We start from the raw sequence: 15,156 nt of genomic DNA, 5'->3' as shown, positions 1-15,156 counted from the left end.
CAATTACTTAAAATCTCTCCCATCAGGTTGTTTTTTTTAACCCTTTATTATTTTGTAGCCCTCATCCGTGGACTCTTGGGGTGGTTTTTCTAAATCTCTAAAGCGCACTGACAAGAACAGTCAGAACAACTCCTGGGAGACCAGCCGTCAGCACATCCCTTCACGGAGGCACTGAGGCTGGGGGGACCGTGTCTCTCTGGGTCTTAAGTAAGCCCAAAGCATCCCTCTGCGTTCATGTTTTATTGGAAAGTCCCATCAGAAAATTAATCAGTTACAAAAATTTAAATATTAAATGAATCACACGATTCACAGAGGCACATCAGATTTCTCAGGAAGACGAGAAGCAAAGTCAAATTTGGCATTTCATTTTACAAATATATTTACACTTCAGAGTCATGAAAAGAACTTTAAAAAAAACACAACTCTGACTCTGTACAAAAGCGATCATCGAGGACTAGCAGGAGCTTAGCTTTTAAGATCTGCAAGGTAAGTGAAATGAAGGGAGTCTTCTTTTATCAAAATATAACATTCTCTCTTTTCACAATATACATATATATTTTTTTCCTCTTTTAAATAAATATATATTATGTATTTTCATTTTCATTTTGGGGGAGTGCTGAGGATGGAACCCAGGGCCTCGGACAGGCTAGCATGTGCTCTGCCCCTGGGCTACACTCCGACCCTACTACGATCTGGAATGGAGATTTACTTGGTGATATCATCCGGTGCTCGGGGCCGTGGGATTGACTTGGAAAGGCCCTGGATCCCCCGACGTGGGCACCTATTCGATTCCCGCACGGCTCCACTCTGCCCGCCTCACACGGGGATTTCTGAGTCTCTGGAGGAGTCGTCTGCGAACAGCAGTTCATCTGACGATGGGTCCCCCCGGGGCAGCGTGCTACAGTGGGACCAGGAGACCCCATTCCTGACGCGTTTGTCCTCCGGTAAAACTCCGTCCCTTCCAGCCGAGTCCGTGGCGGCGGGAGCAGATGCCAGATCGTCCCACTCCTCGCTGCCCCCGTTCAGGATGTACCTTTCTTCCTGCAGGTTGTTCTCATGAACATCCGCGGTGACGGCGGAGGTGCAAGAAGCCATGATGGCATCGGGGTCGATGTGCACGTCCAGCTGAGCGGGAGGCGGCTCCTCGGCCAGGCCCTCGAGGCCCTCCAGCGGCTGGGTGTTGACGTAGATGATGTCCGCCTTGTCCTGCGCCTCAGGCAGACTCTCCAAGAGCTTCTCCAGCTGGAGCCTCAGCGCCGAGAAGGTGGGTCGGTCCAGGGGGTCAGTGCTCCAGCAGGAGTACATTATTTCATACCTGAAAGCCGCAAAAGAGAGAGAATGACCTCCTGGCACCGTTAGTGTCACTCACCCCATTCCATCTGATGTGGGCAGTAGACTACTGTATCTTAGGGACAGAAATGTGCGGTTCCGATATTTCACACTGAATTCCATCCTGCTGACCTCTGGCCAGCTCCACTGACAGGCGGTCCTCTCGCACCCATAGCGCTCACTGATGCAGGCGAGGAACAGCTCTTCTCATCTGTCTGTTTTCTGAGCCTTTGTGGACACTGGCTCACGCCTCCAAGAGGTGGAGATTCTCAGAGCACGGCACATAGGGGCCCTGAGGCTGGGCACAGGACCCTGAGATGACCCTGGGCACCTTCCCCGGTCCCCTAGTCCTGATCCTCATCTTACGCTTAGGAGTTCTTTTTAGTTTCCCTGTTTTACCCTCAGTAGATAGTCATTTAGACTTGGCAGTCAATTTTTATTTGTATTTTTGAGGTTTTCATGGTACAAATCAATTTGCATGACTCTGTTTTCCACAGAGCCTTTCCTGTTTGCAGCCTGAGATGAGCTTTGAGAGACTCGATCCCCGGGGACAGAATGTCCTTTTCATTGCTCCATCGAGGGGCTGCTGCTATGCAACTCACTTCCTTTGATTCCACGTTTCAGGACAAAGTGTCTAATCTGTCTTCCTCCCCCACAGAGAAGAGCAGTGATATCGTTTAGGACTTATTTTCCTTTTGTATTCAATACTTAACGAAACATAAAAACATAAATACAATATTTACAGACACAGTGAGCATGTGTACAGTTTCTCCTGTTCCTATACAAGGGAGATTTCAGGGCGTGGATCAAGGTGATTGACAAGACGCCAGCCCTGGTGGGGAAGAGGAGGCTGGGACATTGGGTGAGTTAGATTTTATGGATGGAAAAAGAAACGTTTGGTCATTGCCACTGGAAGTGGTCATTTTTGTTCTTCAGTTCACATTTTACAAAAGATGTGGCCCTATAGGTTGCCAGAGGACTGTTCAATGGGCACAGAGTTCCAGCTGTGCAGATGAGGAGTGCTCAGGAGATGGGTGACCTGGGTCACACACTGCTACTGAGTCGGATGCCACATGTTTAAGATGGACCATGTTATGCATATTTTGCTATGATTTTTAAAATGCCATCAGATTAACTTGCTAAATGTATGCATTTCTGAATTTACTCATAGTTGTTCAATCTGAGGATGACGGACAGCAGTGTTGGGAGCCTGCTGAGAAATGTCCCCAGCTTCCTTGGCTGGGTGCGTGTCTCTACCCTGGCCAGCCAGGACTGATCCCAGCTCGGCTGCTCGGCCCACGGAGACTCTCAGCCTTTTTCTTTTCTGGGACTGGCCGATGTTGGGTGGAAGTGGAGGAACAGGGGGGGTCAGCAGGTAAAGGGGGCTTCCTCGAGGGGCAGGTGGTGTGCAATGGGTCCTCGGTGCACACAGGCAGCTGGGGCCCGGGTGCCCAGGTGCTGGAGGTTAGCCGTGGGAAAGGTGGGCATATACAGGACAAGGCAGCGCTGTGACGGGTGGGGGGAGCCTAGGGTGGAACCCTGATGAGGACCCAGAGCCAGCATTTCTGGGGTGCGGCCAAGCGTGGGCTGGGTGCCTCAGCCTTCACTCCTCCCTGCAGCCTGTGGGAAGGTGTGAAGAGAGAGTCCGGCTTAGGTTCTACTAACAGTGAGCGCCCAGCCCCTGGGACACCAGCTGCCTGTTCCTACCACTGACGTGTCCTTTGTGTTGACAACCCAAGCCATTGTGCAGCATGTATCTGTGGACAATAGCTTGCTCCCTCGGCCAGCCACCCACCACCCAGGTACACGACCCCACTCAAAGGAAGAACCCGACAGGGGGAGGCCCTCGATCAGATCAAGGGGTGCCCAGCGCCACAGCCCAGCTTCCTAACCACTCAAACACCCTGCCTGTCACAGGTCAGATCCTGAATTTGGGGTTGACCCTAAAGGCAATGGGAACGTGGAAAGGTCATGTCTAGAAGTATTCCATGATCAGATTATAGATTTATTATTTATTTATGGTGCTGGGGATCAAATCCAGGGCCTCATGCATGGGAATCTAGAGCTGTACCACTGAGCCACACCCAGCCTCAATTATACTTTACAGAGGTCACTCTGATTGCCCTCCAGCATGTCCTAGGGACCTGGGGGCAGGGGGAAGGAGAGAGGACAGGTACCACGCATGCTCACTCACTCATTTCTGCTGTGATACCACTGTGACACAGGACAGGGAGCGGATGAGCTCAGGCCCTGTCCAGGGCTGGGGTTCTATGGTCTGACACTATTGGTGACGGGAACAGAGGAGGACAGGGATCTGGAGGACATCTGAAGGCGGATGGGACCCAGCAGGACAAGGATAAAACGAGGTAGCTCCTAAGTGTCATGCCAGGTAGCAGGACCAGCATCAGTGCCGCACACCATGGTGCCAACCAACTGGTGGGAGGGTCCTGAGGGCTGTGGGGACATGACCAGCTCAGCTGGGGAGATGTCCCACAGAGGTCCCCAAGGCATCAGAGAGCAGCATCCCGGGAGTGGGGAGCAGGGCCTGCAGGGTGTGGGGAGGGGTGGCCTGTGAAGGGCAGGACTTGGGAGCAGTGTGATTGACAGCTCTGTGATTGACATCGCTATGTTTCAGAGTTGACTTGAAAAAACCAAAGAGCAACTAAACAGGAGCGAGTTCATCCTCGCCGAGTCCAGACAGCATCCTGGATGAGAAGCTTAGGATATTCCTTTGGCTTTTAAAAGGAAATGCCCCTGGAGGAAGCACAGGGGTCTCCTTGGGGGCGGGGGGACACTTTTGCTAGCCAGCATCCAGATGTGGGGACAGTGGCCTATGTGTCCCCGCCTGGCTCCCCAGCCACACTGCAGGTGCTGACTCTGCCACCCTAATGTTTCAAAGGACAGTGACTCTGCAGTTCCGCAGAGTCTGGGTCTATGGAGACATCTCAGAGTCACAATGGGACACAGCTCAGGCCTTGCGAAGACCCAAGCTAAGCACCACGAAGGTCAACTGCTTTGGGGACAGCTAAGGGAGACATCCTGGTGACACTCTCCCAGTCAGTGCTGTGCCACCGACGGTGGGGGGGGGAGTGGGGCTTCCAGAAGCAAACAACTCCTCAACATGGAGCCCTGGGACCGATCCACTCGGGACTTCAGGATTCTCTAAGAGACTCACAGTGTCAGACCACCGTGACCACCGGCAGGGTGGGGGCTTGGGCGGAAACCGTTTCCTTCTGTTTGCCTTAGACAGGCCTGGGGGGCTACCTGGCCTCCCTCCCTCGGGAGCTACAGGGGCTGAGTGGGGCGGCTCTGGGTCCTGCACATGCTCCCTGCCCCAGCGCCCACCATGGCGTCCCAGGGCAACGCCAGCGCAGGGCCAGGCTCCTGAAATGTTCCTGCTGACTATGGGGAGAATGTCCCTCTCCAAGCCATGGCCCTCACTGCACAGGGCAGACTTGGTGCCACAAAGGGTCAAGTCACTGAGACATGGGCAATATTACAGGTCACAGTCACTACTTTGGACAGGACAGCAAGGTGCTTGGGGGATAGATTTGCAGTGCTGCTGTAACAACTGGCATTAGGTGAACACTTCTTCTGTGAGCCTCCCATAGGTGAACCCTCCACGTGCTTCTTCTTTTCTTGACGGGGGTTAATCCAGGAGTGTTCGGCCACTGAGCCGCATCCCTGGCCCTTTTTATTTTTTTATTTTGAGACAGGGTCTTGCTGAGTTGCTGAGGCTGGCCTTGGACTTGCCATCCTCCTGCCTCAGCCTCCCCAGTGGCTGGGATCCCAGCTGTGGTCCCTACGCTAGGCACCGTCCATTGTCTTATTGAGCCTTTACCACAGCTCTCTGAAGACCATCTAGCTAACTGTTCCTGCAGCTGATGAAATGAAGCACAGAGAGGTCAAGTCCATTGTCATGGTCACACGTGGTTAGGAGGTAGCCCAGTCTGTTCTGACCCAGGGCCAGGGTCTCTTCCCCAAAGTGCCTCACCTTGAAGATAAACAGGGACCTGTGGGGATGGGACATGCACCGTGGCAGGAGCTGGGAGCACTCACAGTGGTGTCAGGGAGCATCTTGAAACACACATTTCTAGTCCTAGTTTGTACCAAGAGCATCACAATCTCCAGCCTGAGAAGCTGCATTGTTAGACCATCCCCAGACCATTCTGATGACCAGCCCATCTCAAAGTCATGGGCTCAGATTTCTAAGTTTACTGACAAAAGATATGGACGTAATGGGTGTGTCTGACATGCTGTGTAGAAACAGAAGGACACTGGACCCAAGGAGTCCATTCTAGAACCTCATGCACCATGAAAGAAATCTGTTTACTGATGGGATACATTTCTTGGAGGTGCCTTAGGAGTTTGAGAACATGCGGTTGCCCTGTTTGGATGTGTCCACTGGTCGAGGCTGAGACCACCTGGAAGAGTGAGCCACATCCATGGGGGTGCTCATGGACTACTCCCACACCAGGAACGGCCACTGGCCATGCTCTGCATGCCCACCTGCTAACAGCCAGCCCCCATGGCTGCGTCCCCCCACCCCATCTCTGCAGTCAAGTGGCCACCCCTGCGTAATGCCCAGTGACCCAGAGACCCTACTCACAGGTCGTCCAAGCAGTCCTCGGGCTGCTTCAGCCGGTGGCCGTGGAGAAGGTAGTCATACATCTCGTGGTTCTGGACGCCGGGGTAGGGAGTCATTCCCCGCGTTGCTATTTCCCACATGGTCACGCCAAATGCCCACTGCGAACAAAGCGGCAAGGAGTCAGGACACGAAGTCCTTCCACAGAGGCTGAATGGACTTTTTCATCGGGAAAGGTCATTTCCTTGAAGAGCTAAAGATGGTGCACAAAGCTGCCAATTATGTCTGAGACCCATTGTCTCCTGACCCTGCAAAACCGTGGGGTGGGAGTGACACAGCTCCTCGCTTTTACGAAAGCTGTGCTGGAAAATGCCACAGAGGCAGACGCAGCCTCGCCTTGTTTAGTGGCCAGCTCTGGTTGGCTGTGGGCATGGCTTTTCCCAACCTGGGGCACAGGGTGTAATCACACAACACAGGGGTTCCAAAGAGCCCCTGCCTGAGCTCATCCCCCTCAATGTGAACATGAGATGTCTCAGCTGCAGGCAGGAGCTCATTCTTCCTTAAAAGGAAAATGGGAATCGGGAAGGTCCCATGCAGAGCACAGACTACTAGGCTTGACTGTTCTGCCTAGATTAAAAGATTTAGCATGAAATTAAAGTGAGGTGCCAGCACTCTCCCAATGCTGATTATCAAAGAGCACAATGCCCTGCGAGGCGGCCTCTGTCATTTCTTCCCATGCGTCCCCATCTTTGCACTGGGGCCGAGGCAGAGCCGTGTTTGTACCCACCACGTCACTTTTGCTGGTGTAGACTCGGTCGGCGAGGCTCTCCATGGCAATCCACTTCACGGGCATCTTGGCGATGCGGCCTTGGCGGTAGTAATCACCACTGTAAATCTTCTTGGAGAGGCCAAAGTCCGCCACGCAGACGGTCATGTCATCTCGTAACCTGCAGAGAGCAAGTCTGTGTCCTCAGCAACCTTGGAAGCAGACCTTTCACCCCAGGTCGACACAGACGTCATGGAAAACATTCGTAAGTGACCAAAGAAGTCACAGGACCCCGTGAAGCTGAGGGTCCTGCTTGGGCCAAAGCACAACAAGAGAGGGGACCAGAGGGGTTACCACCTTGCATCACTCTGGCCTGCATGGGGACCAGCCCAGCAAGGGCTGTGCCCAGTGGCAGGAGACACTGGAGGGGGCAGAGACGCAGCACCACAGCTCAAAGCCCAGGCCCTGGTGGACTGAGCTAGTGCCCCACTAGCTGTCCTGCCTGGTGTCCTGAAGCCGTGCTGGCCCCGTGAGCTAAGCAAGCACCAGAGGCAGGGCAGTAAACCGAACAAGAGATGCCGGATTTTTGTTCTGTTTTTGCACTACAGATTGAACCCCGGGGCACTTAACCATGGAGCCACATCCCCAGCCCCTCTTTATTTTTCATTTTGAAACAGAGTCTTCCTAAGTTGCTAAGGGTCTTGCTGAGTTGCTGAGGCTGGCCTTGAACTTGTGATCCTCCTGCCTTAGCCTCCCTAATCACTGGGATTGCAAGCGTGCACCACCGGGCTGGCTCAAGATGCAGGACTTCTTGCTAACACAGTGAGATGGGTGTGTGAGGAATTAACTGAGAAATGAAAAGGGACACGATTGCATTTACAGCCCAAGCTATTAAAACAGGTCCTAGAGAAAAGGAGGAAAAGAAGAAGGGAGGAGAGGCAACGGGGGAACGTGGGGAGCTGGAAGAGAACTGGAGGTAGCTGACTAACTTGTCCCTGTTTGCCTGACACTGATTTGAAAACTGGAGGTCACACATCACACTCTGGGAAATCTCAGTCTAGGGCAAACGGGACAGCTGGTCACTGCAGCTGGTAGGAAAAGGGGAAAGGAAATGTTAAGAGCAAAATAAGTCTTCATGATTCTCCCTTCATGGCAGAAGAAGTATTTAAAGAAAAACCAGTGACAGGCTGGGCTGTGGCTCAGTGGCAGAGCGCTTGCCTGGCACGTGTGAGGCCCTGGGTTCGATTCTCAGCACGGAATATAAATAAATGAATAAAGTAAAGGTCTAGCAACATCTAAAAAAATAAATTAAAAAAACACAGTGACAAAGCCAACGATCACGGTTATTGTCTGTGCAGGTTTGTCCCAGATGATGTCTCCGTCAGGCTGAATCAGAGGGGTGGACTCAAGTCCAGGTTCTTGTAGGGTAGACCCTCGCCCGCTGGGAGGGCAAAGCTCCCGGGGTTCAAGATACAAGGCTCCTTCACTGGGAAGCTGCACGAACATGGGACACGACCTTTACCATTCCCCGTCATCATGTCTTTATGGTCATGGTGTCATGTAAGTCAGGTGACTCACACGGGGATCCAGGTCCAAAGCTAGCTGGTGACCATGGGAAGGACCAGGCAAGTGACAGGGTGGAAATAGAGATGCCAACACATGAGAGCGCTCTGGAGGCCAACCAGACCCTGGGTTCAGGCAGACATGAATCCCCCAAGCAAAACCCCACCAGAACCGGGGCCATGGAGACCCCGCCCAGAGCAGGCCCCGCTGTCCCTTCCAATCTCACTTCCTCCTGGTCAGCAATAGACCACTGCCCAGATTCACAAAGATCAAACGCCAGAAGTCCAGCGCCCTCTAGGATGACCCGGGACACTTACATGCAGTTCCGAGCAGCTAAATCCCGATGAAGAAAATTTTTGTTGCTCAGATACTCCATTCCCAGGGCGATGTCCACCATGAACTTCAACAGGGTCTGCAGGGGAATGTGCTGCGGGCAGAGGAAGACCGTCTTTTAGAGGGAAAACTCGGCAGGATATTTCCATCCTCGGTGCTCTCATTTGTTAGGGTATGGGGTGGCACAGCAGGAAGATATTTCATTTCACATCACCCACATCACAAATATGATTTTTTTTAATTTTAAGTATTTATTCTTTAGCTTTAGGTGGACACATCCTTATTTTATTTGTACGTGGTGCTGAGGATGGAACCCAGTGCCTCACGCCTGCCAGGAGAGCGTGCTACCACTTGGGCCACAACCCCAGCCCACAAATACGGTTTTAATAAAGACATTTTTAAAAACCTGAAAACCTTTTGGCAAATACCACATCTCTTCTCTCCATCTTTAAAACCATTTACAGGGAATACCATTGTTTCTTTTCACAGGTTCTGAGGCCAAAGGCCACCCTCAGTGTCCTAAGAGTCTGTGGGAGGCCAGGAGGACGAGGGGGGGGACGGTGTGGTCCAAGGAGGGCGGATGAGTGCCCAGGTGGCCGGCCTAACGTTTTGGAGGTATTTCCACTGTGAACCCCCAGCCCTTCCACCCACACTGGACGCTGAGATGTTCTGAGGGTACTTCTCTTCCTCTAGGCACCAGTGGCTGGCCCCTTGTGATGGACCGCCCCTTGTGATGGACCAGAATTCAGGTACTCATTCAGGATGCTCACTTTGTTTCTCGAGGGCCCTCCTCCTGTGCCTTTCCACCATCCAGGGTTTCTCCATGTCATAAAAACCAGGCTAGACTGCCGGGAGAGGCCATCTGGCCCTGGCAGAGCTGCCTCCGAGCAAAGTGACCAGGGAAGACCTCCATGGAATAATTAAACGTTTTAACACGGTCACTGCCCTGAAGGAAAGGGCTCACCACAAGTTCCTGGCAACCGCGAGCAGCCGCGTGGGTGTGCCCTCCCCGAGGCAGGGGACGTGTCACGCTGGCTCTCCTGGGAACAAGAGTGTTCCACAGTGATCCTCACAAGCCTCTGCATTTCTAATGACTTCTGTTTCCCAACCAAGACTCACGTCAGTTAGGCACCGCACGTGAAACGAAGACGCCTCAGTGATCCTGGCCCAGAAGTAACGCAGTTACTGAAAATGCCCACAAATATTTGGGGCATTTGATTTTCTGGATGCTAATTTCCAGAAAAGGACTCGGATCCTAAGGAATATCAAATGTGCTGTCATTCATGACAGGGTAATAAGTATCAGGACCTATTCATTTGTACCAAGAATCACTAGGTTATTTTATTATTTTTTAATATTTATTTTTTAGTTTTAGGTGGACACAATATCTTTATTTTATTTTTATGTGGTGTTGAGCATCGAACCCAGCGCCCCGCGCATGCCAGGCGAGCTTGCTACCGCTTGAGCCACATCCCCAGCCCACTATGTTATTTTTTGAAGAGCATGACTAAAAGTCATTCAAAGAACACTTGTGCACCACAATCACCGAGTTCAGTGAGATTGCAGGACACAAGATATACAAAATCGACTGTATCTGTGTCCACTAGCACTGAGCAATCAGAATTGAAATTAAGAAAACTTCATTTATAATAGAATCGGAATAAAGTATTTAGACATAACTTTTCAAAAGATGTGTGAACTTCAATTCTGAAAACCACAAAATGTTGAAAGAAATCAAAGACCTACATTCACAGGAAGAGTGAGTTCTGAGTTCATAGATTGCAAGACTTAATACTGTTATAATGGCAACACCCCCCAGCTGAGCCATCCATTCAGAAAGAAGCCAGAACACCAGCTGACTTCTTTCAAGAAATTAACAAGCTGATCCTTAAGTCATATGAAAACTCCTGGAACCCAGAACACTCAAAACCAGCCCGAATGAGAACAAAGTTGGAGGATCCACACAACACAGACTGACTTCAAACTTACTACAAAGCAACTGTCATTAAGACAACACAGAACTGGGGCAAGGACAGACATAGAGATCAATGGAATAGCACTGAGAGTCCAGGAGGTAGCTTTTACAAAGGACATCAAGACCATTGACCACAGGGAAAGAAGAGTCTTTTGAACAAATGGTTCTGGGACAACTGAAGAGTCACATGCAAAAGAAGGAAACTAGATCCCTATCCCAAATCATACACAAAAACTAACTCAAATTACCAAATGATGGATCAGTTGGGTGCGGTGGTGCATGCCTATAACCCCAGTGGTTCAGGAGGCTGAGGCAGGAGGATTGCAAGTTCAAAGCCAACTTAAGCAACTTAGCAAGACCCTATCTCAAAATCAAATGTAAGAAAGGGCTGGGGATGTGGCTCAGTGGTTAAGCATCCCTGGGTTCAATTCCTGGTACCAAAATAATAATAATAATAATAATAATAATAATAATAATAATAATATAAAAAAAGTGTTAGTAAGGATGTGGAGACTCTTCTTCATTGCTGGGGAGAATCTGCCACTTCAGAAAGCAATCTGGCAGTTTCTCAAAAAGTTAAACATTCAGTTACACTTGACCCAGTAATCTCACAGGTAAGTACAGACCTTAGAAAATTTAAAATCTATGTCAACTCAAAAATTTGTACACGTTATTCTTAGAGTGTTATTCATAAAGCCAAAGGGTAACAGCTCAAACATCCATCAATGGATGGGCTGACAGAATGTGGTATGTCTACACAGTAGAATATTACTGGGCCATGAAAAGGAATGAACTACAGGCAGATATGTGCTGCAACATGGATGAGCCTTGAAAATAGTACGTTAGTGAAAGGAACCAAGCAGAAAAGCCTACAAGTCAATCTGATTCCATTGATTTGCAATGTCCAAAAATATGCCAATAGAGACATAAAGTAGATGAATGGTTGCTTAGAGCGGTGTGTGAGTGGGATGGAAGGACTGGGAGGCAGCTGCTAAGGAATGGGGTGATTTTTTTTTTTTAATGATCATGAAAATCTTCTAAAATTGATTTTACGACTCTTACGAATATATTTAAAGCCATAGAATTAAACACTTTAAATGATAAAATTATATGGTGTTTGAATTATATGTAAAACTGTTACCAAAAGAAAAAAGCCCTGTTACATGGAAATGAGACAGCGTAGAGGGTGGAGGGGAGAGAGAGAGGGGAGAAAGGGGGAAGGGCTGGGCAAAAAGTGGGCTTCTCTCCTTTGTCTCTGGAGGCTGGCATGGGAGGGTGTGATGCCTGGAGGAGCTGCTGCCATCTTGTCACCATGAGGAGAGGTGGCCGCAGAGGAAGAGCAAAGGAAAGGAGCATTTCCAGAGACTCAACGTTGAGGGCAGAAGTGGCCAACTCCAGAGCGGGCTGCCACTGGGCTCCCCCTCTCGAGAACCGGCCCAAAGTCACCCAGCTATCTTCCCTGCTCCACCCCCCTCCTCTCCTCCCAGTGCTCTGCCACTGCCACACGGGACGACCTGCTCTTCCTAAAACACACGTGTGTCCCAGATGGCTCCTTCTGGTCTTGGTCTCGGGCCTCCCGTGGGTCTCCATTATTCCTTCACTCCTTCATTCACCCCTTCCTGAAGCTCCAGGCAGGTGGCTCGTCTCTCTTGTGGCTGCTACCCTTTGTGACGTCAGCCTCTCTGAGAACTGGGGACATCCGTCAGACTGTCCACACCGGGGAAACAGTGGCCCCAGAGGCCCAGCACCTGGGGCCTGCTGGAGAAGCAAGCTTACGTGCCCTGAGACCTGGTCCTGGACCACGCTAGCAGGGGCAAGGGGTCTTCATTCCCAGGAAATCGGCTGCCCAGGCAGTGACAAGAGAACCAAGTCCATCTGTGCGCTCTGTGTCTCGCTGCTCTGTCTGCAGCCACCAAGTATGAACGCACAGTCCTTTCTGATATTTATAGCCTGTGGGCGTTACTCTCCATTCTTGAAGATATTCTTGTATTTTTGCAAAGACAAAACTATTCATGAGTTAGTCAAAGCAGGGTCCTTGCTTCCCTCACTTGTTCAAAAACCTAGGAGACCACAGGAGAACGTCTGGCAGGCACAGACCGGCGCATTCTGACATTTATAGGGCAAGGCATGAAACTAGAATGGCTAAGACAACTCTGAAGAAGTGCAAGAAAGTGGGAGGAGGTACGTCTGCCATCTCAGACTTACAACAAAGCTATAGTGATTGACCAGCGGTCGGGGCGAAGGAGGACAGACGGTCAGACAAGCAGACAGAGGACTCGGAAGCACACCCAGTGTGTACGGCCAGTCGATCTGGACAAAGGCGTAAAGGCAATTCAGGGGATTAAGGGTGGTCCTGCATGAAAACCTCACAGACCTTGAACTAAATCTCACACCGAACTAAAAATAGGTCATACACTGAAATATACCATCGAAAAGCACAGTAGTTTTAGAAGAAAACAGGAGAAAAACTTCTTTTTTTAACCAGAGATATTAGGTACAGAGTTCTCAGACATGACAGCAAAAGGCATGATTTATGGAAGGGAAGTGGAAGCAGGTGTTTCTATTGCACCCAGAGTCTTGCTATGGATTGCAGCCGAGGGGACAAAGGGGGATTGTTGGAGAAAGCCCAGGTGCAGACTGCAAGGTGCTGGTCCCCCCAGGACCTGCAGTGATTTAGGGCAACACCAGCCTGAGTGACTTCTGTCCTAATATAGGGTGACTCCTGACAGGCCAGCCCATCGCTGTCCTCGCATGCTCCGACTAGAACTGGGCAGGACGGTCACCTCTCTGACAGACAGAGAAGGCAAGTGAGAGAAAACAAGGGTGGGGGCCAGCCAGGCACGCAGTAGGACACCCCACAGACCTGCTCACGGTCACATCTGTCCACAAGAAACACCGTGAGAGGGTTTTCATTTCCGACCAGGAGGCCCAGACCTATGTATGCCTCCATCAACGGATTCCCGAAGTCACAATCCTGGAGTCACCACTAAAACGGCCCTCAGGAAGCCAGCCTCTAAATCTGTGGTCTTAAGTTTTCTGGGGATCTCTAACTGCCTCTGCAGCCACATCCAAAATTACCAGGCCTCTTAGTCCCGACTGCTGGTGGGCCAACATAGGAGGTGAAATATCACAAACATATCTAGCTGACAGCTACTACTCAGTGCCCTGGACTCTCCCTCTCTCTCTATCTCGTGTGTGTGTGTGTGTGTGTGTGTGTGTGTGTGTAGAGTTGGGGTCTGAAGCCAGGGCCTCACGCATGCTAGGCAAGTGCTCTGCCACTGAGCTGTGCCCCTGTTCCCTTCTCAAACTTGTTTATGTTGACACAGGATATTGTTAAGTTGCCCTGGCTGGCCTCACACTTTCTGTCCACTGGCCTCCGCATCCTGAGTAGTTGGGATTCCAGGTGTGATTATAACTCATTTTACTAGATTAAGATGATCATAAAAGTGTGTTCCCTAAATACTAGGCACACTTCTCAGGCTGCAGTCGTGACATTGAGGATGGCCTTGTAAGTTTATTTTAGGTGGCCTTCCCGACATCGGTGATCTCTGCAGAGTGTATGACTCGGGGTGCAGGCTGGGGGCCAGGCCCACCTGGCCCCAGAGTCAGGAAGGCTGTGGCCCGAGATGGTGCAGCAGCCAGCCTGCTCCCACCATATATGGGAACCACACTGCCCATGAGCAGGTCTGCCTGGAGGATGGATGCACAGTGGCCACTGAATGAAGGTCAAGGTCAAGGTCCTTTCTACTGTCCTTCTCCTCAGTTTTGAACTCTGAGGCTGGGGCTTTCCCAGCTCTGACATAAAGGAGGGGTGACCAAGCCCACTTACCTTTGGTCCTGTTCCCAGACGGGAATGCAGCAGATAGGTGTGCAGGTCCCCGTACTTCATGAAGGGCAGGACCACCATGGGCTTCGGGACGCCTTGGGAGCCCATCTCTATACACACACCTGAAATTCCAAACAGGAGCAGGGCAAAGTGCCTCATTATACGGGATCGAAGAAGCACTGGGGGGCTACCACTGAAACCAGGTGCCAAAAAGTTAGCCGCTGAAACCCCAAAGCACCTAACTCTGGCTGTGCTGTAGGATCCGGAACCCACGCAGGCTCCACTGCCTCCCATTTTGTTTTTTATTTCCAATTAGGGTCATTCTTTGTGTTTCTGCTAGACTCCCTCTAAGAGGTTGTGACCTCATTAGACTCCGAGGCTAACCTAGCTTCATGGAATAGTGGGTTAATCATGGGAGGAAGTCCACAGCAACTCCGCTTAAAACTACTCAAAGAATTTTGAGGGCCTATAATTCAAACCCACTTTTCTAAATTTTAGTAGTTTCCTAAGGGAGAAGCCACAGCACCATTTACCCTGGTTCTAGAACTAGAGCCTGTCACCTGAGCCTCCTGGCAAGAGTATCCGCCCACTCCTCCTCTGGCCATTACAAAGTGCAATTGTTCTCAGAGTCTGCTACAGCCAAGGGCTGCAAATAAATAACAATTGTTTCTTTGACCAAATATTGTATCCAATAGTCTCTGCATCTCTCTGCAGAGTCAATCCTATCAAACTTTGAAAGACCTCCCAAGAAGTTATCATGTGTCAAGTTAAAGGGCAGA

The 15,156-nt window shown here is 50.7% G+C and overlaps 1 protein-coding gene across 1 annotated transcript in view; it reads right to left on the bottom strand.

The window, feature by feature from the left end:
- Window positions 1–264: 264 nt before the first annotated feature.
- Mertk (MER proto-oncogene, tyrosine kinase) overlaps window positions 265–15,156 on the bottom strand; it is a 99,941-nt gene continuing 85,049 nt past the window's right edge. Inside the window, exons 15-19 of the mRNA XM_026380056.2 lie at window positions 14,381–14,499; window positions 8,561–8,670; window positions 6,702–6,861; window positions 5,939–6,075; window positions 265–1,315 (exon numbers count right to left, since the gene is read on the bottom strand). Of these exons, the coding sequence (XP_026235841.2) occupies window positions 817–1,315; window positions 5,939–6,075; window positions 6,702–6,861; window positions 8,561–8,670; window positions 14,381–14,499 (1,025 nt within the window). The 3' untranslated portion in view covers window positions 265–816. The remainder of the gene's footprint in view (window positions 1,316–5,938; window positions 6,076–6,701; window positions 6,862–8,560; window positions 8,671–14,380; window positions 14,500–15,156) is intronic.

This window comes from Urocitellus parryii, chromosome 12, assembly GCF_045843805.1.
Source record: "Urocitellus parryii isolate mUroPar1 chromosome 12, mUroPar1.hap1, whole genome shotgun sequence".
NCBI classification, from domain to species: Eukaryota; Metazoa; Chordata; class Mammalia; order Rodentia; family Sciuridae; genus Urocitellus; species Urocitellus parryii.
Note: the sequence above shows the minus strand (reverse complement) of the source record. Positions and strands in the feature narration are given on the sequence as shown.